Below are 26,050 nucleotides of genomic sequence, written 5' to 3' on the forward strand. Positions count from 1 at the left end.
CCGCAGCCCACATAGGAGTCACCTAAACTGCAGGCACCATAGAGTCGGCTAACCCGACCGCAACACGACAGGACAACGCATTGGAGGCAAAGTGACGTTGACACTACCCGGAAACAGCTGGCGTGCTGGAACCAGGCTGGGCAGGAGGGAGTACCCGTGCCAAAGTCACTGCCGAGAACCAGCTGACGGTACTGGAACCCGGATGGGTAGCAGAAGGTACAAGAGCCAATGGAACTGCCGAAGACCAGCTGACGGCACTGGAACTCGGTTACTAAGCAGGAGGTACCTGTGCCAGAAAGCACTACCAAGGACCAGCAGACGTTGGTGGAACTTGGATACCGAGAAGGAGGCACCTAATCCAAAGGCACTGCCGAGAACCAGCTGACGGTACTGGAACCTGGATGGGTAGCAGAAGGTACCCATGTAAAAAAAAGTTCAAGGCCGCGAGCCGGCCGCAGTTACCAAAACCCACAGTCCTACAGGGGGTGCTTGTCCTATTGGCACTATGGAACCAGCCTTCATTGCCAGATCCCGCAGCCCACATAGGAGTCACCTAAACTGCAGGCACCATAGAGTCGGCTAACCCGACCGCAACACGACAGGACAACGCATTGGAGGCAAAGTGACGTTGACACTACCCGGAAACAGCTGGCGTGCTGGAACCAGGCTGGGCAGGAGGGAGTACCCGTGCCAATGTCACTGCCGAGAACCAGCTGACGGTACTGGAACCCGGATGGGTAGCAGAAGGTACAAGAGCCAATGGAACTGCCGAAGACCAGCTGACGGTACTGGAACTCGGTTACTAAGCAGGAGGTACCTGTGCCAGAAAGCACTACCAAGGACCAGCAGACGTAGGTGGAACTTGGATACCAAGAAGGAGGCACCTAATCCAAAGGCACTGCCGAGAACCAGCTGACGGTACTGGAACCCGGATGGGTAGCAGAAGGTACCCATGTAAAAAAAAGTTCAAGGCCGCGAGCCGGCCGCAGTTACCAAAACCCACAGTCCTACAGGGGGTGCTTGTCCTATTGGCACTATGGAACCAGCCTTCATTGCCAGATCCCGCAGCCCACATAGGAGTCACCTAAACTGCAGGCACCATAGAGTTGGCTAACCCGACCGCAACACGACAGGACAATGCATTGGAGGCAAAGTGACGTTGACACTACCCGGAAACAGCTGGCGTGCTGGAACCAAGCTGGGCAGGAGGGAGTACCCATGCCAAAGTCACTGCCGAGAACCAGCTGACGGTACTGGAACCCGGATGGGTAGTAGAAGGTACAAGAGCAAATGGAACTACCGAGAACCAGCTGGCGGTGCTGGAACCCAGGGTAAATACTAAAAACAGAGTGGAGCCAGAGGTGTAATTGGAGCAAGTTTTAAATCCGTAGTACAGTGGATGTGGACAAAGCAGGAGAATTTGCCGGACACACAGCTGGGGATCAGCTGACGTTACTGAACCCCAATAACACTGGAGCAAGCGTTGACTGTGCAGACAGCACTTCTGAGCAGCAACTAGCGGTATTGGAGCCCAGGGTAAATACTAAAAACGGAGGAGCCAGAGGTGTATTTGGAGGAGGTTTTAAATCCGTAGTACAGTGGATGTGGACAAAGCAGGAGAATTTGCCGGACACAGAGCTGGGGATCAGCTGACGTTACTGAACCCCAATAACACTGGAGCAAGCGTTGACTGTGCAGACAGCACTTTTGAGCAGCAACTAGCGGTATTGGAGCCCAGGGTAAATACTAAAAACGGAGGAGCCAGAGGTGTATTTGGAGGAGGTTTTAAATCCGTAGTACAGTGGAGGTGGACAAAGCAGGAGAATTTGCTGGACACACAGCTGGGGATCAGCTGACGTTACTGAACCCCAATAACACTGGAGCAAGCGTTGACTGTGCAGACAGCACTTCTGAGCAGCAACTAGCGGTATTGGAGCCCAGGGTAAATACTAAAAATGGAGGAGCCAGAGGTGTATTTGGAGGAGGTTTAAATCCGTAGTACAGTGGATGTGGACAAAGCAGGAGAATTTGCCGAACACACAGCTGGGGATCAGCTGACGTTACTGAACCCCAATAACACGGCAGCAAGCGTTGACTGTGCAGACGGCACTTCCGAGCGCCAACTGGCGGTGTTGGAGCTCAGGGATAATACTGAAAACAGAGGAGCCAGAGGTGTAATTGGAGAAACTTTCAAATCTGTAGTAGTGAGAATGTGGACAGAGCAGGAGAAATTGCCGTCCGCACAGCAGGGGAACAGCTGACGTTACTGAACCCCAATAACACGGCAGCAAGTGTTGACTGTGCAGACGGCACTTCCGAGTGCCAACTGGCGGTGTTGGAGCTCAGGGATAATACTGAAAACAGAGGAGCCAGAGGTGTAATTGGAGAAACTTTCAAATCTGTAGTAGTGAGAATGTGGACAGGGCAGGAGAAATTGCCGTCCGCACAGCAAGGGAACAGCTGACGTTACTGAACCCCAATAACACGGCAGCAAGTGTTGACTGTGCAGACGGCACTTCCGAGCGCCAACTGGCGGTGTTGGAGCTCAGGGATAATACTGAAAACAGAGGAGCCAGAGGTGTAATTGGAGAAACTTTCAAATCTGTAGTAGTGAGAATGTGGACAGAGCAGGAGAAATTGCCGCCCGCACAGCAGGGGAACAGCTGACGTTACTGAACCCCAATAACACGGCAGCAAGTGTTGACTGTGCAGACGGCACTTCCGAGCGCCAACTGGCGGTGTTGGAGCTCAGGGATAATACTGAAAACAGAGGAGCCAGAGGTGTAATTGGAGAAACTTTCAAATCTGTAGTAGTGAGAATGTGGACAGAGCAGGAGAAATTGCCGTCCGCACAGCAGGGGAACAGCTGACGTTACTGAACCCCAAAAACACGGCAGCAAGTGTTGACTGTGCAGACGGCACTTCCGAGCACCAACTGGCGGTGTTGGAGCTCAGGGATAATACTGAAAACAGAGGAACCAGAGGTGTAATTGGAGAAACTTTCAAATCTGTAGTAGTGAGAATGTGGACAGAGCAGGAGAAATTGCCGTCCGCACAGCAGGGGAACAGCTGACGTTACTGAACCCCAATAACACGGCAGCAAGTGTTGACTGTGCAGACGGCACTTCCGAGTGCCAACTGGCGGTGTTGGAGCTCAGGGATAATACTGAAAACAGAGGAGCCAGAGGTGTAATTGGAGAAACTTTCAAATCTGTAGTAGTGAGAATGTGGACAGGGCAGGAGAAATTGCCGTCCGCACAGCAAGGGAACAGCTGACGTTACTGAACCCCAATAACACGGCAGCAAGTGTTGACTGTGCAGACGGCACTTCCGAGCGCCAACTGGCGGTGTTGCAGCTCAGGGATAATACTGAAAACAGAGGAGCCAGAGGTGTAATTGGAGAAACTTTCAAATCTGTAGTAGTGAGAATGTGGACAGAGCAGGAGAAATTGCCGTCCGCACAGCAGGGGAACAGCTGACGTTACTGAACCCCAATAACACGGCAGCAAGTGTTGACTGTGCAGACGGCACTTCCGAGCGCCAACTGGCGGTGTTGGAGCTCAGGGATAATACTGAAAATAGAGGAGCCAGAGGTGTAATTGGAGAAACTTTCAAATCTGTAGTAGTGAGAATGTGGACAGAGCAGGAGAAATTGCCGTCCGCACAGCAGGGGAACAGCTGACGTTACTGAACCCCAATAACACGGCAGCAAGTGTTGACTGTGCAGACGGCACTTCCGAGCGCCAACTGGCGGTGTTGGAGCTCAGGGATAATACTGAAAACAGAGGAGCCAGAGGTGTAATTGGAGAAACTTTCAAATCTGTAGTAGTGAGAATGTGGACAGAGCAGGAGAAATTGCCGTCCGCACAGCAGGGGAACAGCTGACGTTACTGAACCCCAATAACACGGCAGCAAGTGTTGACTGTGCAGACGGCACTTCCGAGCGCCAACTGGCGGTGTTGGAGCTCAGGGATAATACTGAAAACAGAGGAGCCAGAGGTGTAATTGGAGAAACTTTCAAATCTGTAGTAGTGAGAATGTGGACAGAGCAGGAGAAATTGCCGTCCGCACAGCAGGGGAACAGCTGACGTTACTGAACCCCAAAAACACGGCAGCAAGTGTTGACTGTGCAGACGGCACTTCCGAGCGCCAACTGGCGGTGTTGGAGCTCAGGGATAATACTGAAAACAGAGGAACCAGAGGTGTAATTGGAGAAACTTTCAAATCTGTAGTAGTGAGAATGTGGACAGAGCAGGAGAAATTGCCGTCCGCACAGCAGGGGAACAGCTGACGTTACTGAACCCCAATAACACGGCAGCAAGTGTTGACTGTGCAGACGGCACTTCCGAGCGCCAACTGGCGGTGTTGGAGCTCAGGGATAATACTGAAAACAGAGGAGCCAGAGGTGTAATTGGAGAAACTTTCAAATCTGTAGTAGTGAGAATGTGGACAGAGCAGGAGAAATTGCCGTCCGCACAGCAGGGGAACAGCTGACGTTACTGAACCCCAATAACACGGCAGCAAGTGTTGACTGTGCAGACGGCACTTCCGAGCGCCAACTGGCGGTGTTGGAGCTCAGGGATAATACTGAAAACAGAGGAGCCAGAGGTGTAATTGGAGAAACTTTCAAATCTGTAGTAGTGAGAATGTGGACAGAGCAGGAGAAATTGCCGTCCGCACAGCAGGGGAACAGCTGACGTTACTGAACCCCAATAACACGGCAGCAAGTGTTGACTGTGCAGACGGCACTTCCGAGCGCCAACTGGCGGTGTTGGAGCTCAGGGATAATACTGAAAACAGAGGAGCCAGAGGTGTAATTGGAGAAACTTTCAAATCTGTAGTAGTGAGAATGTGGACAGAGCAGGAGAAATTGCCGTCCGCACAGCAGGGGAACAGCTGACGTTACTGAACCCCAATAACACGGCAGCAAGTGTTGACTGTGCAGACGGCACTTCCGAGCGCCAACTGGCGGTGTTGGAGCTCAGGGATTACAGTTCAGGTGGTAGAAACATGAACAGAACAGGAGACCTGGATACTGTTGCTGTTATGCACACGCCCGGGCTAAGCGGCGTGTGCGTGTGATTGGTAGTGATTCCACTGGACCGTGCCGGAGAGTGAATGCCTGGAGGGGCGTGACTAAGTATTCACCCGATCCGACCAGGGTCGCACGACGGCATACGACGCCAGTGCACCAAGGAGGAACCGAGCAGAGGGACCAGGTGCTACTCCAGGACAGACCCCAGACACGGCTGTTGACCCACACAGGGGAATACAGGAACAGGCTGGTAGGCTGGCACACAGACTGGTGGGTATAGGCAGGCACGACTGGTTTGCAGGCAGGCGGGTATGCAGGCAGGGGGGTAAAGGCAAGCACAGCTAGAGTGCAGACAGGGAGGCACTAGCAGGTAGGAACACAGGCGGGATAGGACCCAGTACACACCGGGACTCAGGAACAATACAGGCAGAGGGTTACAGGCTAGCACAGCTAGAGTGCAGACAAGGCTGAGCAGGGAGGACAGGGCTCTGTTCACACGGAACAGACAGGAAGGGAAAGACAGAGCCAGATACTCACACAGTACTTGCAGAGACAACAAGCAGGAGTTAGGTACGAGTTCAGACTCTGCAGAAAAAGGAAGGGAACGGACATAGAGGCAAAACAGGTAAAGGACAGGAGAGAGTTCAGACTGGAACTGAGTGTACGGAGGAGACCGACACTGCAGAGGGATACAGGAGCGGGTCTGGGAATACGGCCCCCAGAGAGGCGGAACGAACAGGCAAGGAGCGTGTTCAGACAGGACAGACCAGACACAGGAGCGGGTCTAGGAAATCGGCCACTAGAAGGCGAGAGGAACAGGCTAGGAGCGTGTTCAGACAGGACAGACAAGAGAACACAGAAAGGAGTCAGTTCAGACACGGGAGCTGATACCGCAAAGCAGGAGACATACAGGACTCAGTTCAGACACGGGAGCTGATACCGCAAAGCAGGAGACATACAGGACTCAGTTCAGACACGGGAGCTGATACCGCAAAGCAGGAGACATACAGGACACAGTTCAGACACGGGAGCTGATACCGCAAAGCAGGAGACATACAGGACTCAGTTCAGACACGGGAACTGATACAAAAAGCAGGAGACAAGAGACGGGACCTGGCACCTTCAGAGTGCAAGCACACACTGAAGGAAACACTATGCTCAGGCAGGGATAGAAGGGAGCTGCTGAGCTATATACCAAGTGACAGACAGCAATAGGCTGAGGACGCACAAGGGGTGTGACCCACAGCAGGTACAAAAGGCAGGAAGTGATCGGGCGCCGCCCTTAAGCAGCAGAAACAGACACAAACAGACAGCATGGAGGGAAGCCAGAGAGACATTCTGGACAGGAGATCAAGTGCGCCCTCTTGCACAGTGGGAGATGGACCACCATGCAAGGACGCCGCCAGGTATGTTACAGTACCTCCCCCCTTACGCCCCCTCTTCTTCAGGCCTGCCAGAATCTTCCGCAGGGAATTCGAGGGCCAGTCGTTCACTGGGTTGGAGGGGGACAGAGACTTAAGGGTAATCTCTGCTTCGAGGTACATCTTGTCAAGCTCACAGGAAGAAATAGACGGGTTATCAGGTACATAATGAGGAAAAGTCACTGTCTCTTTGTTATCTGGTGGTATCCCGGAGGATTCAGGAAACAACTGGAGGTCCTCCGCCGGGTCAGAAGAGTGCAGAGGCTCAGAGAAAACAACTGCTTCAGAGTACACTAGGTCGGACTCACTGGAGGAAGCAGGCGAGGTATCGGGTACCGAGTATAGGAAAGTCTCTGTCCATTCACCACCAGGTGGCACCCCGAAGGGTTCTGGAGACAGCTGGCGGTCCTCCGCCTGGTCAGAGGGGTGTAGAGACTCACGGGTAACCTCTGCTTCAGAGTACACTAGGTCGGACTCACTGGAGGAAGCAGGCGAGGTATCGGGTACCGAGTATAGGAAAGTCTCTGTCCATTCACCGCCAGGTGGCACCCCGAAGGGTTCTGGAGACAGCTGGCGGTCCTCCGCCTGGTCAGAGGGGTGTAGAGACTCACGGGTAACCTCTGCTTCAGAGTACACTAGGTCGGACTCACTGGACGAAGCAAGCGAGGTATCAGATCCAGGATATAGGAAAGTCTCTGTCCATTCACCACCAGGTGGCACCCCGAAGGATTCTGAACACAACTGGAGGTCCTCCGCCTGGTCGGAGGGGTGTAGAGACTCAGGAGTAACCTCTGCTTCGGAGTACACTAAGTTGGACTCACTGGACGAAGCGAGCGAGGTATCAGGTACAGAGTATAGGAGAGTCTCTGTCCTTTCGCTACCAGGTAGCACCCCGAAGGGTTCAGGAGACAACTGGAGATCCTCCGCCTGGTCGGAGGGGTGTAGAGACTCGGAGGTAACTACCACTTTGGGGTACCCATTGTCAGGCTCACAGGACGAAGCGGACAAAGTATTGAGTACCGGGTGTAGAGAAGTCTCTCTCCATTTGTCATCGAGTGGTATCCCGGAGGGTTCAGGAGGCAACAGGGGATCCTCCGCCAGGTAGTAGAGGTGCACAGACTCTGAGGTAACCACAGCTTTGGAGCATCCTTGGACATGCACACCGGTTAAAGAGAAAGAAGCATCTGATGCCGGGTGCAGGAAGTTCTCCTGTGTGGAGTCTGGATGGGCAGAAGTCTCTTCGGCCAGGAGAACTGGTGCACTACCCACGCACATTACCCATTGGGGTTTCTCCGGGATACAGGGAGATGAAGCTTCAGTAGGGACTTCAAGGTTGGGGTCAGGAGGTCTCAGGGAGGACAGACCCTGGCGTGACGGCTTGCCTCTAAGTCTAGCACGTCTGGGCTGCCTCTTGAGGTTGAGAGAAGTATTCCGGAAAGCGTAGTCACCCTGTGAGGATTCTGGGTGGGCAGTAGTCTCATTGGGCTGGAGGACTATTGCGCTACCCACACACATTACCCGTCGGGGCTGCTCCGGGATATTGGGAAGTGAAGCTTCAGCAGGGGCTTCAGAGTTAGGGTCCTCGAAGACCATACGAAAGGCCACCAGGAAGGCCTGCAGGTCAAGGATGACAGGATCCCATGCTTCCCATAGGGGGGTGACCCATTTCAAGGCATCACCCGCTAGGTAGTCAATCATAAAGGCCACTTTAGCCCAATCGGAAGGAAAATAGAGAGGGTAGGCCTTAAAGTGTAGCATGCATTGCTCCACAAATGCACGACACTGTCTTGGATCCCCATAGTAACGTGGCGGATCCGCAGGAACGAGGGCTGATAGATCCATCTGGACGGGTGCGTAATTCACCTGGAACTCAGCTAAAGGGGGAAAAAAATTTATTTATTTTATTTTAATGCATGTATTCGCTGGAAAAACTTCTCAAAGAGCGAAGGCCGTGGGGCTCAACGGGAACCATCGCCTGAGCATGCTGTTATGCACACGCCCGGGCTAAGCGGCGTGTGCGTGTGATTGGTAGTGATTCCACTGGACCGTGCCGGAGAGTGAATGCCTGGAGGGGCGTGACTAAGTATTCACCCGATCCGACCAGGGTCGCACGACGGCATACGACGCCAGTGCACCAAGGAGGAACCGAGCAGAGGGACCAGGTGCTACTCCAGGACAGACCCCAGACACGGCTGTTGACCCACACAGGGGAATACAGGAACAGGCTGGTAGGCTGGCACACAGACTGGTGGGTATAGGCAGGCACGACTGGTATGCAGGCAGGCGGGTATGCAGGCAGGGGGGTAAAGGCAAGCACAGCTAGAGTGCAGACAGGGAGGCACTAGCAGGTAGGAACACAGGCGGGATAGGACCCAGTACACACCGGGACTCAGGAACAATACAGGCAGAGGGTTACAGGCTAGCACAGCTAGAGTGCAGACAAGGCTGAGCAGGGAGGACAGGGCTCTGTTCACACGGAACAGACAGGAAGGGAAAGACAGAGCCAGATACTCACACAGTACTTGCAGAGACAACAAGCAGGAGTTAGGTACGAGTTCAGACTCTGCAGAAAAAGGAAGGGAACGGACATAGAGGCAAAACAGGTAAAGGACAGGAGAGAGTTCAGACTGGAACTGAGTGTACGGAGGAGACCGACACTGCAGAGGGATACAGGAGCGGGTCTGGGAATACGGCCCCCAGAGAGGCGGAACGAACAGGCAAGGAGCGTGTTCAGACAGGACAGACCAGACACAGGAGCGGGTCTAGGAAATCGGCCACTAGAAGGCGAGAGGAACAGGCTAGGAGCGTGTTCAGACAGGACAGACAAGAGAACACAGAAAGGAGTCAGTTCAGACACGGGAGCTGATACCGCAAAGCAGGAGACATACAGGACTCAGTTCAGACACGGGAGCTGATACCGCAAAGCAGGAGACATACAGGACTCAGTTCAGACACGGGAGCTGATACCGCAAAGCAGGAGACATACAGGACACAGTTCAGACACGGGAGCTGATACCGCAAAGCAGGAGACATACAGGACTCAGTTCAGACACGGGAACTGATACAAAAAGCAGGAGACAAGAGACGGGACCTGGCACCTTCAGAGTGCAAGCACACACTGAAGGAAACACTATGCTCAGGCAGGGATAGAAGGGAGCTGCTGAGCTATATACCAAGTGACAGACAGCAATAGGCTGAGGACGCACAAGGGGTGTGACCCACAGCAGGTACAAAAGGCAGGAAGTGATCGGGCGCCGCCCTTAAGCAGCAGAAACAGACACAAACAGACAGCATGGAGGGAAGCCAGAGAGACATTCTGGACAGGAGATCAAGTGCGCCCTCTTGCACAGTGGGAGATGGACCACCATGCAAGGACGCCGCCAGGTATGTTACAGTTGCCAACCAATTATTTATTCTGGAAGAGGACTGGCAAATTCATGAGAGATCCAGGCCTTGTTCATTTTGAGAAAAGTAAGCCGGTCAACGTTATCGGAGGATAGTCGCATGCGACGGTCTTTTAGTACACCACCTGCGGCACTAAAGACGCGTTCCGATAATACACTAGCAGCAGGGCAAGCTAGCACCTCCAATGCATACTGACTAAGCTCTGGCCATGTATCCAGCTTACAGACCCAAAACTTGAAGGGAGAAGAGCCGTCTGGGAGTACACTAAGAGGGCAAGACATGTAGTCTGTCACCATCTGACGGAAACGTTGCCTCCTGCTGACTGGAGCCGTCTGTGATGGTGTAGACATTTGTGGCGGCGGGGACACAAAACTTTGCCACATTTCGGCCATACTGGTCTTGCCTTGTGCTGAGGCGCTGCTTCTGCTCCCTCTTTGTGCAGAGCTTCCTCCACTGCCTCGACGCACTGAGCTGCTTTGTAAAGCACTAGCAGCACTGCTCTCGGTTGGAATGGAGAACATGATGGAATGCACCAGTGCGTCTTGGTACTCCCGCATTTTACGCTCTCGGTTCAACGGTGTTATGAGGCTTTGTAAGTTGTCCCGGTAGCGAGGATCTAGGAGGGTGGACACCCAATAATCAGCCGTGTTGAGAATGTGGGCGATGCGGCGGTCGTTTCTCAGGCGCTGCAGCATGAAATCAACCATGTGCTTCAGACTGCCAACTGGCCAAGAAACGCTGTCCCCTGCTTGAGGCGTGATCTCTGCCTGCTCTGCATCACCCCACCCTCGCTCTAGATACTGACTACTAGAGCATTGTGTACCTCCCTCCTCTGGACAGATGTCTTCCTCATCCATTGACTCCTCCTCATCCTCCTCACAAAGTGTCCCCTGCCTAGGCCTTTGTGAGGAACCACGTAGCGCAGACTGTAGAGAAGCAGATGGCATTTGTGACTCCTCATCCTCCACCTCTTCCAAAACCTCGTCCCTTAGTGCTTGCAGTGTTTTTTCAAGCAGGCAGATAAGAGGGATAGTCATGCTGACTAGTGCATCATCTGCACTCGCCATCCGCGTGGAATAATCGAAGGCACGCAAAACGTGGCAAATGTCCTTCATAGAGGCCCACTCAGTGGTGGTGAAGTGTGAACGGCGCGCACTGCGACTTGTTTGCGCCTGCTGCAGCTGGTACTCCATTACTGCTGCCTGCTGCTCACACAACCTCTCCAACATATGTAACGTTGAATTCCACCTGGTGGGTAGGTCACATATGATGCGATGTTCCGGAAGACGTAATCGGCGCTGCAGTGCTGCAATGCGTGATCTTGCATTGCTGGAACGCCGCAAGTGAGCGCACTCTATGCGGACCTTGTGAAGCAGTGCATCAAGATCCGGATAGTCCCTCAAAAAACTCTGCACGACCAAGTTGAGCACATGTGCCAGACATGGGATGTGAGTGAGGTTGCCTAGGCCCAGAACTGCCACCAGATTTCGGCCATTGTCACACACTACCATGCCTGGCTGGAGATTCGCTGGCACAAACCACACGTCGCTCTGCTGCTTGATGGCATTCCAGAGCTCCTGCGCTGTGTGGCTTCGATTCCCCAAAGAAATTAATTTTAATACGGCCTGTTGACGTTTGGCCACGGCTGTGCTCATATCGGTCATCATAACAGGTAACCGTTCACGGGTCGATGTGGAGGTAGACCGTGACGGCTCCTGCAGCGCTGATTCAGAGGAACTGGAGTATGAGGAGGAGTCAATGTGTACAGACTGGATTCCTGCAATCCTTGGAGTTGGCAGAACACGTACAGCGCCACTCTCAAGATTTGTACCCGGCTCCACAACATTTACCCAATGGGCAGTGAGGGAAAGGTATCGTCCCTGTCCATGCTTACTGGTCCACGCATCGGTGGTCAGGTGGACCTTGTTACTGACGGCGTTTTGTAGCGCATGTTTAATTTTTCCCTCCACATGATGTTGCAGGGCAGGGACGGCTTGCCTGCTGAAATAAAAGCGGCTGGGCACGTTGTATTGTGGGACTGCCAATGCCATAAAGTTACGGAATGTGTCAGTCTCCACCAGCCTGAATGATAGCATTTCAAGGGCCAGTAGTTTAGCAATGCCAGCATTCAGAGCCTGTGCTCGGGGGTGGTTTGCCGAGTATGGGCGCCTTTTCTCCCATGCCTGTGCTAACGATGGCTGTAGACTGGCCTGGGAGTGTGAGGATGACTGGGAAAGTGGTGCTGTGGGTGGAATTACACTGTGTCTCTGTACAACAGTGCCAGAGATTCTTCCATGGCGATCCTGTGAGGAAGCCGAACCAGCTGTGTGTGAGCTGGAGGAAGAGGCTACAACACGAGCTGAAGATGTGGTAGGTGGCGCTGTAGGTTGGCCTAGGTCTTCAGTGTGTTTTTGTAACTCCACCACGTGCTTGGTCCGCACATGTTTCCACATATTTGTGGTATTGAGGTTGCTGACACTTTTCCCTCTTTTCACCTTCTGATTACACAGCTTGCATTTGACAAAGCAAATGTCATCTGCAACTGTGTCAAAAAAGGACCAGGCACTGCAAGTCTTGGGAGCGCCCGCTTTGGATTTTGGAAGAGCCATGCTCCTAATGGGTGCCGAAGTGGAGGCTACAGGCAACCAAGTCTGCCCCCTCCCTCTCCCTCCTTTTTGGGCCGTTCGGGGAATCTCTTCCTCAGAGCTGCTCCCACCACCTTCCTGTCCCTCACGCCATGATGGGTCAAGGAGCTCATCATCTACACCACCCTCTTCAAACAACTGCTTCTCCTGGGTAGTCTCGACAGCACAGTACGCACCAGAAAGTGGCACCTGAGTCTCATCATCAGATGCGTACTGAGGTGTGCTGCTGACCATAGGCACTGGCCCACCCGCCTCTTCAGATTCAGAGAGACAAAACGGTTGCGCATCACTGCATACTACCTCTTCTTCAAATTCTCGAATTCTGCTTGGCTGGCCCCCTCTTTCCAAGCCAAGAGATTCAGAGAACAGAAGTAGAGATGGCTCCTGTCCAGGGCTCTCTGACTGCCTGGGCAATTTGGCAGGTGGTGAAGAGACAGATGGGTGCTCTTCAGTGCTCAGGACCTGAGAGGATCTGGAACTAATTGAAGTCGATGCGTTAGCTGCCATCCATCCGACAACGGCTTAAATTTTGTCCTCGCGCAGCAGTGGGGTACGGCTAGCTCCTACAAAGCTGCGCATAAAGGACTGTTCCCTGGTAAAACTGGGGGATGCTGAGTCACTGGTGCCCGCAGCAGGCACAGAATCCCCACGTCCTCTCCCTGCAGGCACAGAATCCTCACGTCCTCTCCCTGCAGAAACTCCACGCCCACGCCCACGTCCACGAGCACATGCCTTACTCCCTGCCTTCTTCATCTTGGTAGACTGATAAAGATAGGCAGAAAAGTACTAAGGGCTTAGTGTGCTTATTCCTGAACAGCTGCTAACAGGTATAAGAAACACTAATTTTATAAAGTGTGGACTAGACTTTAATATGAGCTAATGTGGCCTACACAACTGTAAAGTGGAGTGTTTGGTGAACTTTATTTAGGTTTTTTTTGTCACAAAAAGACACTGGATGTGCCTAAAGATGTAATAACGATAGTATCACAAACTTTTTGTAGCTATTACAATGTAGGAAGGTAACCTACAATGCAATAGATGAGGCTGCAAAAAATAGGCTAATACTAATCTGGCTGGGGCTGCAGGGCCCAATGCTGCAGAAAGGCTCCTCTAACTACTCCTATATAGTGTGTTTGGAACCAATTTAGCTAAATACGGATGGAACCACCACACTAATAGGAGAAATCAGGAAAAATTATGAATTGGCAATAAAGGACAATGTATGAGGCAGTGACACACACTGAGTGCACTACAACCAGACGGGGTTGAAGCACCCACTACAGGGTGAGCTGCACTCACACACCAGACCTTGCAGACAGCGGTGAACAGTACAGATGCAGAGCACTATGCACTAGCGCTGCAAGACCAAAAAAATTTCTCTATCTACTCCTATATAGTGTGTTTGGAACCAATTTAGCTGAATACGGATGGAACCACCACACTAATAGGAGATATCAGGAAAAATTATGAATTGGCAATAAAGGACAATGTATGAGGCAGTGACACACACTGAGTGCACTACAACCAGACGGGGTTGAAGCACACACTACAGGGTGAGCTGCACTCACACACCAGACCTTGCAGACAGCGGTGAACAGTACAGATGCAGAGCACTGTGCACTAGCGCTGCAAGACCCAAAAAATTTCTCTATCTACTCCTATATAGTGTGTTTGGAACCAATTTAGCTGAATACAGATGGAACCACCACACTAATAGGAGATATCAGGAAAAATTATGAATTGCCAAAAAAGGACAATGTATGAGGCAGTGACACACACTGAGCGCACTACAACCAGACGTGGTTGAAGCACACACTACAGGGTGAGCTGCACTCACACACCAGACCTTGCAGACAGCGGTGAACAGCACAGAGAACTGTGCACTAGCGCTGCAAGGCACAGCGATTTATAAAGTAGCTTGGGTAAAGCAGAATAGAGCAAATAGGTAGCTAAAACTGTCCCTCAGAACAACAGCGTCCTATCCCTAACTGAATTCACAGCAGAGTGAGCTCAAAATGGCGGCGGCGGCTTTTATAGTGCATCATGACATCATTTCAGCAGCCAATCACAGCCATGCTATTAGTTAAGATGCCTACATGCCTAACAGGATGTGCCCACACTTCTTAGGATCCTCATTGGCTGAATAAAATGAAAATGGCTCATTGCATTATGGGAACTTCCGATTCCGGTATACGATATTGCAAAAGTATCGGAATTAAGTATCGGAATTCCATACCGCGAATATCGGCCGATACCCGATATTTCAGTATCGGAATGCTCAACACTACTCATTAGTGGTTGTGTAGACACATCCTATCAGGTGAGCACAATTGTGTATCACCTGATAGGGATTTATCCCAATTTTTTTAACCTAGATAAGACCCTATTGCGCTATTTATCATTTCCAGTTTTTCCTTACTAAAGTTTTATTTAGAACGACAATGAGTGAACATTGACATACCATGTGCCTTCTTGGCGCCATTATATGAATATGTCTGACTGTTTCATGTATCTACATGTGGTTATATCCTAAAGAAGTAGTTTGTGAACTTCGAAATGCGTCGATTAAAAACCATATTAAATACAGTTACTGTATCTAAACCTTATCATCCATCAGCAGAGCGGAAAATCCACAAATCCTACTGCGCTTTTTCTTCTCCGCAGCTCCTGTATAAAAGTGCCTTAAAATGGCACCTTATAGCACAAGCATGGGACGGCTGTGATGTGAGCAGGCGTGAGATTTTCTGCCCAATGCCTGACATCAGCAAGACAGCCAGATATCAATCAAAAAAGGGAGGCAGGCGCTAAAGATGTAAATGACCCAGGCAGATAGTTTTTTGTTAGGTGCTCTGGGTGGGACAAAGCATCTAATGCTTACTTTGCATATTTAAAAAATCACGGATTTCACCAGATCAACCAAAAGGAGAGCAAATAAAAAGGTATCAATGCATTTATCTTTAAAACAGTTAAAAAGGAGTAAACCTGCTGACAGAATCCCTTTAAAGAAGTTACTATGTATTGTAAATGTGTGGATTTTCCACAACATAAAATATGTGGGCTGATATTTACTGATCCATTATTACAGTGGGCAGGTGTCTGTACTGTTAATGGATAATTAATGTAAAATGACCTTGGTTAATTTCATAATTAATTACTACATTGCAACACACCTTCAGCTATAAAGCATGAGCAGTGCAGGCTGTGTACTCTGACTGCCACCATGATGCAAGTACATTGCGTGGTCCTGCTTTCACTGTGTTGTTGCGCTCTTGCCATGCCAAGACCCCAATACAACTCTGGCATCAGTTCTTCTGAACAGAATTTAGCAGAGGTATGTTTCTGTAAAAAAAAAAAATAACATAAAACTAAAAGGGGTAATATAGATTCATGAATTCAGAGGATTTATTGTATAATGAAAAGTTACAAAATGTACTAATATATACATTCATTTGTCACAGTTTTCAAGATTTCTGCTTGCTGTTGTACAATAGAAACCTTCATTGTTTACTTCTAGGAATGAAAATCTTGACTTATTTAAAAACACAGTTGTAATGACTGTACTGTAAGTGTAACCAGTCCTGCATCTGTGTATCCATCACATGAGTAATGTAAATATTTTATATTCTTTAGTTGTAAACAATGAAGGTTGAATCACAGAAAGTAGAGTTGAAAAATGTGAGGAATTTATACAGATAGTAAAATGGAAAATTGTGTAGATTTTGATCAACAAATACTACTCCTGTGAGCTAATAATAATGTCACTCAGATGGGTTTTCCAGTTGATTTAAAAGTTCTAAAACTTTGTAATCTGCCTTGCTTTAATTTACCAGCATTATCAATATAGGTTTTATGTCAGTAAATAGGAACACTCTTGTTTAATTCAGAGGCTGAAAATGTGCATTGCTAGTCTTGGATATACAGTATTTGCAAGCAGTCTAAGCAATGCTCTTAGAGCTAAAAATATTAGCAAATGTAAATTAGTAAGATATAAGGAGCAGATAGCATAAAGTATAATTGCTTAGTCAGTGTAAAAGAATGTTTGAATTCTGATAAACAATTAAGTCTGCCTAAGGTGCTGTACACAAAATTACTTTGAAATTGTTCAAGGGAATCCGTCATAATATCAATCCTCCCAAACAGCATACAGTAATACCTTCACTTATGAGTGTAATTTGTTTTGTGACCGAGGTCTTAACTCAATTTGCTTTTATATCAAATTAAATTTCACCATAAAAATGAATTGAAATGCTATTAATCCATTCCAGCCCCCCAAAAACCACACCAATTTATTTTGTTAGATGCTTTTAAATAAAAAAAATTAACTTTATTAATAACAAATACAGTAATGTACAGTATGAAAAACTATTAAGCATGTAATAAACTATTTACTGTACTTTTTTTTAATTTATTATTATTTATTTATTTATTTTTTAATAACTTCACTGCAGCGCCGGTGTCTCTGCCTCCTGCCTCCCTCCCTCGGCAGAGATGCCGACTCACTCACCACCGCGGGCCCCGTCCTGCATGCTCTCATCCTTCCTCCTCCATTCCCGCAGTTGCCCGTGATGCGATCCTCGGGCACAGTGCTTAGGGGGCATGCATGCGTGGTCCCATCCTCTTAAAGGGCCGTCCTACAATGTCCCCAGCCAATGGCTGGGAAACATTAATTATTAAAGGCACCTCCACCTGAGGGGAGGAACCTGTGCAAAGTTGTTCATATGTTTCCTAAAACACATTTGCTAGTTCTAGGGTCCCAGTGCTTGCATCCAGTATACCTGCCTATCCGTCAGCCGTACCTGCCTGCCTGTCTGTCAGCCATGCCAGCCTGCCTGTCCATTAGCTATGCCAGCCTGCCTCTCTGTCATCTGTGCCAGCCTGCTCATTCATTTTCTGTGCCACCCTGCCTGTCTATCAGTCGTGCCAGCCTGCTCGTCCGTCTGCCGTGCCAGCCTGCTTTTCCATGTGCCGTGCTACCTTGCCTGTCTGTCTGCCATGCCAGCCTGCTTGCTCATCTGCTGTGCCAACCTGTCTTTCTAACTGCCGTGCCTGCCAGCACCAGCCTGCCTGTGTCGTGCCAATCTACCATTCCTGGCCGCTCCTGCCTCCTGTCCCTTGGGGGTCAGCTGCCATCCACCCGAGGTCAGTCCTGGATTAGCACCTAGTTCCGCCTCCCTCGTCTCTCCTCGGATCATGGTGTCGTCAGCCACCGTGCAACTGAGGTCGGACCTGGTCAGGTACCTAGTTACACCCCTCTGAGCTCTCCTTGGATTACGGCACAGTACTTCCACCACACGGTTCGTAACATTCACTTAAGGGGAATCTGTCACCCCCTGGCACTTATCTGACCTGTAATATGGGCATACAGGTGATAGAAATGTGAATCTATACTTACCTGTATGCCTCACATTAGAGGTCTTGTTGCTGTGAAATATCATTTTATTCAATCAAGTTTCTGATGCTTGCAGGCCGGGGCCGGCAAGAAATCCCTGCGTTCTGTGGTAATTATAATGTTTCCCCCCTCCACTGCAGGTCACAGTACACTGTGATGTGCAGTTGCAGCAGGCAAATCCAGGCACTGTGACGTGCAGGGGAGGGGGTAAACATTATAATTACCACAGGAGGCAGGGATTTCTTCCAGTCCCAGGACTGGAGCAAATCAGAAACTTGTAGGAATAAAAAGACATTTCATTGCAACAAGACCTCTAATATGAGGGAGATGACTCGCCCAGGGGGATATGGGGGACTCGGTACACGGGCCTTTACCTTCTTGGGATGTCACAGCGGTCGGCTCCCAGGCCCATACCCTGGGGTCACTCTTAAAAGGGGTTGTTGCTTGAAGGGATGATAAACGGTTTTGTCTCGTGACGCCACCTGTGGTTCCTGGCAATAGGTACCAGCGCTGCTGCAGACCTCCAGGGGTGATGGGATGGCAGCTGAGATGTTTCTGCTCTCCACAGGCGGAGCGGGCCCTCAGGGCAGGGTTGATGGAAGGGATGCAGGTGAGAGGTGGCCCAGCCGGGTCAGGGGAGAATAACAGACACGCACACAGGGGATTCGCTTCAGTACCTTTACTGGTGTAGACGGCAGGTACGGTCCAGGGTACTTGGTAGGAAGGGTGCACTTCTGGACTGTCCCCAGTGAGCGGGTATAAGGCCTCCTTGTCTGTTTCTTCCTTTCTCTCTCTGAAGCTCCTGACCTGCTTGGAACTAGGCCTAGCTTCTGTACTCTTTCTCACTCTCTCACCTGTCTGCTTGGTGGTAAGAAATTTCCTCTGGCTACCACTATCTCTGGACGCTGGGGCCTTCGTGGTTCCTAGTTCTTTGGATGGTTGCAGCTTCAGGTTGACCAGGGGTCTAGAATCCCCTTGGCATACCGGTTATTCCTACTGGGCGTAGAGGACCCTGTAGGCGCAGACCCGGTGTCCGGATTGTGTTCTGGGGTGAGCCTAAGGTGCTCCTCTGCCCCCCAACACTTCTCTCTCCTCTCCTTGCCTCCGGCCACGCTCTAGACCCTAGGCTTCAGCACGTGCTTTTGGCCTTAACTTGCCCTCAGCACAGCAGCTAACATGTGCTGCTTCTTCGATGCTCTAAAGTGTCAGCACACTCTGCCTACTTAACTCCACCCTCCAGTATATATATCCCTAACAGGGCTCCCTCTGGTGGTATGAGGTGGAAGGGTGGAGGTGTCTGTGTGTACTGAGGGCCTCTTGTGGAGAAGTCCGTCCATGCACCCTTTTGGGTCCTGTGGTACCTGTGGGTAGCAGGGTGCCACACATACAGGTAAGTATAGATTTACATTTCTATCATCTGTATGTCCATATTAGAGGTCAGATAAGTGCCAGGGGGGTGACAGGATCCCTTTAATCATCTTCACATATAAATATAGCAAATATTGAACCCTAAAGCCAACACTCCAAAGAGTCAGTGAATACACATAGTAGTGCAGTATACTGTACCTTGCAGCACATCTGAAATAACGTACTGCCACAAAAATGGGCAAAAGCTTAAACCGAAAGATAACCATTATCTTATGTACAGCCCCATGTCAAATAACTGCAGCATGCAGTGCTACAAATAGAGTCCATCCGAGGAAAATGATTCACAAGAAAAGGTCAAAAGTGCAACAGCAACAACGGAGATGCTTGCACAGCAGGAAAACCACTTGGTGAGTGTCCAAAGCTCGCTAGCTCGTAACTCAGATCTCAACTCACATCATAAAACAATAAATCAAGGCAGTGATGGCTCGTATCTTAGAAAATATGTAAGTAGATGCACTCATTAGTCAAGGTATTGCTATATATGGGCATACAGGTCTTTAAAATGTAAATCAATTAACTCCTTTATATCTTGTGTCTGTTGCTGCATTCCTGAGTTTTTAGCATGTTCACCCATATGCAAAGCAAGACTTTAAGTGCAGTACATGTGACAGAGCACTTCCCGGGTCTTGGCCTCCAGAGGTTGTTGTTAGAACTCTCCTGTTAGGTTTTTTTCTATCTTGCTGGTCACATGACCTTTTTTGCCTATTTAATCCTGCTCCGCCCTTCTGGCCTTGCTGGACTTCATTGTAATTTCTACACTTAAGTTAGCCTGGTGCTTAGTTACCTTTCTCAGTCAGTTTAGCTAGGTCTTCGGACCTTTATGTTCTATGTTGTGTGTTTGTCTTTTACTGCTACAATTTCTGCTAGGAGGTGTCCAACTTTATCCCAGTCCCTAGTTCTTGTAGGGATCCCTCCCTTGCATCTAAAGGTCTTCGTACAGACTAGCCGAGGACTTTAGCGGGTCTGATCGCAGATTCAGGTTCCCCGTTACATCGTAGGGCTCTAGCTTAGTTCTATTGTAGGGACAGATCTCCTTTCTTTCCTTAGTGCTTGTAGCAGATCATAACAGTAAGTCCAACCCAAAAATATCTCTAAGGAAAGACTTCCAGTTTCCATCATGGTTTCGGTTCAGGATTTGGCTCAACGCCTGCAGGGACTCTCTCTGGAGGTGGCCGAGCTCCAACAACATGTGAGTAGCTGTTCTGGAGCACATTTTGTGAAGCCAAAGGTATGTTTGCCTGATTTATTTTTTGGTGACCAAGAAGAATTTTTTTCCTTTAAAAATGCTTGTTTGTTGTATTTTCATTTGAGACCCAGATCCTCTGTTGATGAATCACAGCGCATAGGGTTCATAATGTCACTTTTTCGCAAAGAACCTCAGGGATGGGCCTTTTCTCTCCAACCTAGTGATCCATGCTTTAGATCAGTGGATAGTTTTTTTTCTGCTTTGGGTTTGCTGTATGATGATCCTGATCATGTCTCATCAGCTGAGACTGAATTGAGACGTTTGAGGCAGGGATCAGGTAATGTGAAAAAATATTGTTCTCACTTCCGTCGGTGGTCTGCCCAGGTGGGGTGGAACGATTCAGCTTTGAAAAGTTTGTTTCTTGCGGGGCTACGTAAAAGGGTTAAGGATTTGCTGATTGCTTATCCCACACCTGGAAACTTGCAGGAGGCAATGCAATTAGCTATACGGGTGGACAGGAGACTGCGTGCAAGGGTTAATGAGAGTGGATCCTCTGCCATGTCAGCTCCGAGTCTTGAGAGGGTCTGTACTGACATTGGAGAGCCGATGGAGATTGGGGCGAAGGCACCCCGCTCTCAGGAAAAAGAACGCAGATCTTCTGAAGGTTTGTGCTTTTATTGCGGGAAATCTGACCATTTTATTAAGAACTGTGTGCTTCGTATGAACAAAGAAAAAAAAAAGGTCAGTTACGCCCTTATTGCCTGTTTAAATACTAAGGGGGTATTTCTTTCTGCTACTACTGCTGCTCAGGAAGAATTAATTGAATTTCGGATATTTGTGGATTGTGGTTCTACTCTGAATGTGATTGATGGGGGATTCTTGGAAAAACTTAAATTAAAACCCAAACCTTTGTCATCCCCTATTGCTGTGGTTTCTGTCGATGACTCCTCCTTGAAGAGTGTTACTCACAAGGTCTGTGAATTTCCCCTCACTATTAATGGTATTCACCAAGAAAATTTGGATTTGGTGGTATTAAATAATTTGCCTTCTCCAGTAATTTTGGGGTTACCCTGGTTAAAATTGCACAATCCTGTACTGGATTGGTCTACCAATGAAATTAAGTCCTGGAGCCCTAAGTGTTATGACAAGTGTTGTAACGGACGTATTGCTGCGGTGGAAAAAGGGGAATTACCTGTACCTATTCAGGATTTTTGGAGAGTTTTTTCTGAGGAGGAGTCACAAATTTTGCCTCCCCATAGAGACTATGATTGTACCATTGAATTTGTCCCTGGAGCGACTCTTCCTAAAAGTCGTTTATTTAATCTTACTATTCCTGAGAGAAAGGCTTTGGAGGAATACATACAGACAAGCTTGGCTGCCGGTCACATTAGGCCTTCCAAGTCTCCTGTTGGATTTTTTTTTGTTAAAAAAAAGGACGGCGGTTTACGTCCTTGTCTGGATTTTCGTGAGATTAATAAGATTACTGTACGCAATCCTTACCCACTGCCATTGATTCCTGATTTGTTTAACCAGTTAGTGGGGGCCAAGTGGTTCTCGAAAATTGATCTCCGGGGGGCATACAATTTGTTGCGCATGAAGGAGGGTGATGAATGGAAGACTGCTTTTAACACTCCTGTGGGTCATTTTGAGAACCTGGTTATGCCTTTTGGCCTTACCAATGCTCCAGCATTTTTTCAGAATCTTATTAATGACATCCTTAGACCTTTGATCGGCAAAAATGTGGTTGTGTATTTGGATGACATTTTGATTTATTCACCGGATCTGGAGTCTCATTGGCGGAGCTTAAGTGAGGTATTACAGTTATTAATTGACAATTCGCTTTTTGCTAAGCTGGAGAAATGTGAGTTCGCTGTACAGAGAATTAGTTTTTTGGGCTACATTATCTCCAGCAAGGGCTTTGAGATGGACCCTGTGAAGGTTCAGGCGGTTCAGGAATGGCCTAGGCCTATTGGTTTGAAATCGATACAGAGGTTTTTGGGTTTCGCCAATTATTACAGAAAATTCATTAAAAATGTTTCTATTATTGTCAAACCACTGACCGATCTCACCAGGAAAGGTGCTAATGCGGTTCAGTGGACTACTGAGGCCATTGAAGCTTTTGTGTTTCTAAAGGAGAGGTTCAGCTCTCCTCCCATCCTTATGCAGCCTGATGTGACTAAGCCGTTTTTGGTTGAGGTTGATGCTTCTTCGGTGGGGGTCGGTGCGGTGTTGTCTCAGAAAAACAAGGATGGAGTACATCCCTGTGCTTTTTTTTCAAAAAAATTTTCTGAGACTGAACTTAATTACGATATTGGTAATCAGGAATTGCTGGCTATTAAACTTGCATTTGAACACTGGCGTCATCTCTTGGAAGGTGCTGAATTTCCCATTCAGGTTTTCACTGATCATAAAAATCTGATCTATCTTGATGCTGCCAAGCGCTTGAATGCCCGTCAGGCTAGGTGGGCACTTTTTTTCTCGCTGTTTAATTTTTCCATTACTTACATCCCGGGTACCAAGAATGTTAAAGCTGATGCTTTGTCTCGCAGCTTTTCTCCCATGGTCGGTGCTGAGGAGGAGGAGAGCATTTTACAAGAAGGTGTTGTGATTGCTGCTTTGGACTCCGTTTTGGAAGATGAGATTCTTAAAGCACAGGAGAATGCCCCATCTAACACTCCCCATGGGAGGTTGTTTGTGCCAGGACCTTTAGGAGAGATTTGTTTGTTGAGTGTCATGAGTCTCGGTTGGCAGGTCATCCAGGAATTTCTGAGACCAAGAGACTTGTGAGTCGCAGTTTTTGGTGGCCTGGATGGCAGAAGGAAGTCATTAAGTGGGTGCGTCAATGTACTGTGTGTGCTAGATCTAAGTCTTCTCATACTCCTGCGGCGGGATTGCTTTGCCCTCTGGAGGTTCCTAGTGCACCTTGGACACATCTGGCTATGGACTTTATTACTGACCTTCCCCCCCTCTGAGGGTTTCACAGTCATCTGGGTGGTCGTGGACCGTTTTAGCAAGATGTGTCACTTGGTTCCTTTCATCAAACTGCCCTGCGCTAAGACACTCGCTAAGGCCTTTGTCAAGGAAATTGTCAGACTACTTGGCGTTCCTACTGACATTGTTTCGGATATTGGACCTCAGTTCGTGGATCGTTTTTGGCGTGCCTTTTGTGACAGGTTGAGAGTTCATTTGTCGTTTTCATCTGGATATCATCCTGAGTCTAATGGCCAGACAGAAAGGAAGAATCAGGATGTTGAGCAGCTCTTGCGTTGTTTTGTGGCGGACAATCAGGAGGGGTGGTCTGAGTTTCTGCCACTTGCAGAGTTTGCTCTTAACAACCATACATCCTCTTCTGCTGGTTGTTCGCCTTTTTTTTTGTTGTTCTGGGAGACATCCGTCTTTTGGGTCATTCTCCAAATTGGTATCGGCTGTGCCTGAGGAGGAGAGTTTTTCCGGTGATTTGGAGAGAGTTTGGACGGATGTGCGTGGTAATCTTCAGGAGGCTAACAAAAAATCTAAGAGGTACTTTGATAGGAAACGGCAAGAGGTTTTGTTTGCTATTGGTGACATGGTTTGGTTGTCCTCTAAGAATCTGCGGTTGAGGATTCCTTCTAAAAAATTGGGTCCCAAGTTTGTAGGGCCCTTTAAGGTGCTTCAGGTAGTTAACCAATCTGCTGTTAGGTTGGAGGTTCCTACCTCCTGGAAGATTAATCCGGTGTTTCATGTTTCTCTGTTGAAAAGAGCTTATGTGTCGGATGGAGACGCCTCTGCCACTGTTCCTCCGGTGGTGGAGGACAGGGAATACGAAATTTCCCGCATCCTAAATTCTAGACGGTATAGAGGGAGTTTGCAGTATCTCGTCGCTTGGAAGGGTTTCGGTCCCGAGGATAACTCATGGGTGAGGGCGGATGATGTTTCTGCTTCCAGACTTGTCAGAGCGTTTCACAAGAGGTTTCCTGATAAGCCTGGGCCTAGGGGATCCGGAGGATCCTCATAGAAGAGGGGGTACTGTTAGAACTCTCCTGTTAGGTTTTTTCTATCTTGCTGGTCACATTACCTTTTTTGCCTATTTAATCCTGCTCCGCCCTTCTGGCCTTGCTGGACTTCATTGTAATTTCTACTGTTAAGTTAGCCTGGTGCTTAGTTACCTTTCTCAGTCAGTTTAGCTAGGTCTTCGGACCTTTATGTTCTATGTTGTGTGTTTGTCTTTTACTGCTACAATTTCTGCTTGGAGGTGTCCAACTTTATCCCAGTCCCTAGTTCTTGTAGGGATCCCTCCCTTGCATCTATAGATCTTCGTACAGACTAGCCAAGGACTTTAGCGGGTCTGATCGCAGGATCAGGTTCCCCGTTACATCGTAGGGATCTAGCTTGGTTCTATTGTAGGGACAGATCTCCTTTCTTTCCTTAGTGCTTGTAGCAGATCATAACAATTGTTTCCTCGCCCTGTACCTGCCTCTTTAGCTGATTGGTAGCTCACTGTCTGATTTCCTTGCCTGTCTCCTGACAGTGAGTTATCAACCAATCTAAAGAGACTGGTGCTGGGCGGGGAATCAACCTCAGAAGGTAGAATCTCAGGAAATCCTCTGTCACGTCAAGAGCGCTTAACGCCTCATTCGCATATGGATGAAAGTACTAGTAGTGCAACAACAGATAGCAGATATAAAGGTGTAGATGGATTCACATTTCTAAGACCTGAATGCCCATATAGGCGATTTAGGGGTTGATTTTACTATGAGATTCCCATGAAGACTTTTTCCAAAATGGCTTCATTTTATAAGTAAAATACTCTGTGACAAAAAGGTTGCAAAGGTGAGCTACTGTCACACTCAATTTTTGTTACTATTATAAAGGAACACTAAATATAGAAATGTATGTTTACATGAAACAATAAATCTACTCACTTACTGTTCTTACTATTTATTAGGTTCTAGCACTTTTTTGCACAATCCTGAAACAGCCAATCTTTTAGTAATCATGTGGTGAACAGTATCATCTTTAGCTAGTGGCCAGTTTTAAGCCCCACCCAATTAGCAAATGAGTGGGACTTACCAATATTTTTTTGCTGCAGACGTGGCAAGTTGGGAAGGCAGAAGGCATCTGATGCCGTGAGTTGTGTTACAGCAACACACATGACATTGAAGAGAAGGAGGAGGCACATAGAAGATTTATGTATTTCTCAGTTCTTATTGTGATGTGAGGGAAAATGATACTAAAGACAAGGAAGAGATTAAAAGAGGAAATACTGAGATATAATATACACAGTATATATATACACACACATATATATATATATATATATATATAATATATATGCACATAGACACTGTGGGAATGCTACTCACTTGGGTGCGTGGTGAGGTAACAAAAGAATCGTTTCCATTTAAATGTCCAGGTTGGTTTATTGTTGCTTCATAAGCCATGCCACAAGCAAAGGAAAATAAAAGGCCTTTCAGTGCAGGCAAAACAAAGTAAACACTTCCAATAAAGTCACTTTAGAGACAGTCCAGGACACACAGGCTGGAGCATCCAGCATACGGGCTC

At 48.5% G+C, this 26,050-nt stretch overlaps 1 protein-coding gene across 3 annotated transcripts in view; it reads left to right on the top strand.

Moving 5' to 3' along the window:
* The first annotated feature begins 15,665 nt into the window (after positions 1–15,665).
* The window catches only part of LOC141249555 (stromelysin-1-like), a 74,778-nt gene continuing 64,393 nt past the window's right edge, over positions 15,666–26,050 (top strand). Inside the window, exon 1 of one of the 3 annotated variants that reach the window (XM_073669680.1) lies at positions 15,666–15,837. In XM_073669680.1, the coding sequence (XP_073525781.1) occupies positions 15,727–15,837 (111 nt within the window). In that variant the 5' untranslated portion in view covers positions 15,666–15,726. The remainder of the gene's footprint in view (positions 15,838–26,050) is intronic. The other 2 variants (XM_073669686.1, XM_073669676.1) reach the window with 2 other exon arrangements.

This window comes from Phyllobates terribilis, unplaced genomic scaffold (genome assembly GCF_046119375.1).
Source record: "Phyllobates terribilis strain yellow unplaced genomic scaffold, ASM4611937v1 Scaffold_2__4_contigs__length_985480577, whole genome shotgun sequence".
NCBI lineage: Eukaryota > Metazoa > Chordata > Amphibia > Anura > Dendrobatidae > Phyllobates > Phyllobates terribilis.